The following is a 3740-nucleotide window of genomic DNA, read 5'->3' as shown; positions in this document are numbered from 1 at the left end:
ACTTTGTAGACCAGGCTGGCCTCGAACTCAGAAATCCGCCTGCCTCTGCCTCCCGAGTGCTGGGATTAAAGGCGTGCGCCACCACGCCTGGCTGACTAGCACTCTTCTAGGTTGGGTTTTTTTTCTCTGAGTCCTGAGATGACAGGTGTACACCATCATGTCTGGCTTTCTGTTTGACTTTGACATATCAATGAATGAAACAGATTCCTGCCTTCCTAGAGCTTAATTTAAAAGCTATTCAAGGAAGTAGCTGTATATATGTGTGTATAAAATATGCACATGCATATGTATAAACCTGATCTATCATACATACCATACATATACCATATTCACACATAAAGTAAATATAACATTTACAAAGATAAGTAAATATAAACAAAATAAGTACTAAGTAAAATAAATAAGGTGTTAGAAAGTTAAGGTAATTAATGGTATCAGGTTATATGTATGTATGTGGAGAGAACAATATGAACTGACTGGGACCACATCAAAATGATTTTCTTTAGGATCCCAAACACATCAAGGATGTCCATTATCGCTGCTAGTTTAACACAAGGGTTCTTTGTCAATGTTGTAATAAAAGTAGTACAAACTGTAATGATCAAAAGGAGGAGATTAAACTGTCACTGAGTGCAGATGATGCTCAATATCTATGAGTACGAATGGTTCAGTAAGTGGACCGCACACTGACAAAGCTAACAACAAAATCAGGACAAGACAGTTTCTGCTTGAAACCAATAAAAGACCATGACGGCATGTGGAATATACAAGAAGCTACTAAAATTCACAAACAAAAAAATTTAAATTAGCAAAACTATGAATTAACAATAGTTGCCAACCCCAGGCAACTAATTAGACTATCAAGTGTTTGTATTCACTGAAAATCAGAAAAATTAAGAGTACAACAATAGAATATATCTACATCTTCAGATTAGCAAAAGTTGGCAAAAATATAGAGAAATGGGAACTCCTAGGCAATGGTGGAAACTGTTCTACACATCCCAGAAAAGGAAAATGAAGTGCACATAGACCTTTGACTAAACACTACTTCCCAGTGAAATCCTTGTCTGGGCCCATAAAAAGGGACTACATAAAAGAACATTTTCACAACATCACGGGAACAGCGTTAGAAGCAATCTAACTATTTCTTGCAATATAAGTTGCTATGGGACACTGGTTCCTCTTGCAGATAGGAGCCAAAAATTCCTAAAGGACCAAGAGGACATCATGAGTGGGTAGAGCTAGTTAGCTAAGGTCAGAGGTCATGCAAAGAAGTTAATTGTCCTCAGCTCCATATAATTTCTGGCTGGTGGCATTTGCAGGGGGAAAAAGGTATCCTACCACTCCATTTCTTCAAATATAAAATTTCCATTAATTAAATAATACCCTTACTTCATACACCATTAAGAAAGAAGAGTTGCAGAGAGATGGCTCAGCAGTTAAGAGCACTGACTGTTCTTCTGAAGGTTTTGAGTTCAAATCCCAGCAACCACATGGTGGCTCACAACCGTCTGTAATGATATCTGATGCCCTTTTCTGGTGCATCTGAAGACAGCTACAGTGTACTTATATATAAAATAGTGAATGAATCTTTGGGCCTGAGCAGGCGGAGCTGGAGAGAGCAGAGGTCCTGAGTTCAAGTCCCAGCAACCATATGATGGCTCACAACCATCTGTACAGCTACAGTATACTCATATACACACAAAAAAATAAATAAATCCTTTTTTAAAAAGTAAGAAAAGAAAGAAAGAAGAGTTGCCAAGCATGGTGGCATGCCGGTGATCTTAGGACTCAGTAGGCCGTAGGTCAAAACTTTTAGGCTGGCAAAGGATTCATAACAAATTCAATGCAAGCTTAAGCTACACAGAGAGACCCTGTCTTCAAAAACAGAAAATGAAAAATGCCATCAATTATCTACGTGGGTCCCAGGGACCAAACTCAGGCCATCAGACTTGGCAGCTAAATGCCTTTATTTTCTTCTCTGAGCCATGTCTCCAGACTCAGAAACTGCAGTTTGAATGTAAAACACATTCTTTTTTTTTTTCCCTAGGAAACTATCATAAACAAGACTTTGGAAGAGATCTCAGCAGTTGAGACTACTTATGGCTATACTGCAGAGGACCAGAGTTCAATTCCCAGCACCTACCCTGGCTGACTCACAACCTCTTGTAACTCCGGCTCCAGGAGGAGAGGGACTCTACAGGTGCCTGTACACATAGTGGAATAACAAGTCTAAAAATAAATAGCCAAGTATAGTGGCCCATACTTTTAAAAAAAATTCAAGTATTTCTGTATTTCTGAAGGAACCGGACTGCCACTATGCAGTTTTATGAGGGAACATGACTTCTTCATTATCCTAACATTTTAGGCTTAATTTCTGTGCATTGATATAGCACTGGAAACACACACGCACACGCACATGCACACGCACACACTCTCACAACTACTAATTACACTGTTTTGTTTCAGATTTTCTTTTCTTGTGCATTGCTAGCAATCCAACCTAGGGTCTCGTACATGCTAGGAAAGTGCTTACTGTTTCAGTACGGAGGTAGATGACTATCCCCCTCCCCGCCACACACCTAGAGACAGTGTGTCTTATTTATCTCAGACTGAAGACGACCTTGAACTTCTGATCCTCCTGCCTCCACCTTCTGAGTACTGGGATAAGACGGTATGCACCACTCTGCTAGACATATACGTGGTGCTCAGGACTTAATCTACAGCTTCATGCATGCTAGGCAAACCACTCAACAAGTGAGCCCCAATATTCAACATCTCCAGTCAGCAAGTCAACCTTATACTTTGCTAAATAATTCTGGTTGGGTTGGATCTGAAATCGCGTTCAAACTTATAGTTTGAAATATCAAGTATGTAAGCAAAAGAGGTACGTTTCCCATGGCGACAAGCATCATTAGTTAAAATTGTTGCTTCATGAGAACTTTGTGTAGGTAGACACCAAACCTAAACCAGCAGCGTTTCTCAAAGTGTGGTGAGATGCTCCCCAATTTCAGAGTCACTTGGGGTGCATGGTTGAAACCACACATTCCTGAACCCCCTGTCGTATTATAAACAAACAAAAAAATCTGCATGCCAACGAAGCTCATATTTAGTCATGTTGGAACTGGAGGAACACTGGCCTGATAAATCCATCAGAGAGAGAGTTTGAATAGCGTCTCCCCTAATAACAGGGCTCACTCTCACTCTCTCACTCCGAGGACAACTGGGCACAGCTAACTCGGCCGCAGCTGGAGATCTCCGTAACCGGCCCCGACCCCTCCATCCCATCAGAGGGTGAGGAGAGTTAAAATCACGGCTATACAAAGAGATCTCTTCATCACAGCGCCCATCCTATCACCTTTCCCCCTCCAATCCACTCTCCCGAGAATTCCCAGCTGTCTTGCCTTGTCTTCTGTCAGAGTCCCTCCAGCTTTAACCTAACTTCCTGTCAGCCTCTGGCCTCCCTCTCCGCAGACCACCACCCGCCCCCGCCCGGGCAGCTCCGGCCTTGGGCCTGCGGCTCTGGGAAGCCAGCATTGCCTTCCTCCCCCTACCCGCGGTGCCGGGACCCCACCACCCTCCACACCCCACAGTAACCCCTTTTTTCCACTCTCAATCTCTTTTCGGGTTTGGCTGCGAGGCCTGGAGGGTACTCACCATTCCGGCGGTTGCTACCGTCACTGCTCTGGTTGCTAGGGCCCGCCGGGGTCAGTGCGCAGGCGCACCTCTGGAGCTCTCCG

General features: G+C 43.2%; 1 protein-coding gene across 1 annotated transcript in view; it reads right to left on the bottom strand.

Annotated features, from left to right (window-relative positions):
• The window catches only part of Dnal1 (dynein axonemal light chain 1), a 23169-nt gene extending 19429 nt beyond the window's left edge, over positions 1 to 3740 (bottom strand). Inside the window, exon 1 of the mRNA XM_021202427.2 lies at positions 3658 to 3740. Within this exon, the coding sequence (XP_021058086.1) occupies positions 3658 to 3660 (3 nt within the window). The 5' untranslated portion in view covers positions 3661 to 3740. The remainder of the gene's footprint in view (positions 1 to 3657) is intronic.

The sequence above is a fragment of the Mus pahari genome, chromosome 7 (genome assembly GCF_900095145.1).
Source record: "Mus pahari chromosome 7, PAHARI_EIJ_v1.1, whole genome shotgun sequence".
Lineage (NCBI taxonomy): Eukaryota > Metazoa > Chordata > Mammalia > Rodentia > Muridae > Mus > Mus pahari.
The sequence above is the reverse complement of the archived record's forward strand: the minus strand, read 5'-3'. Positions and strand labels throughout refer to the sequence as shown.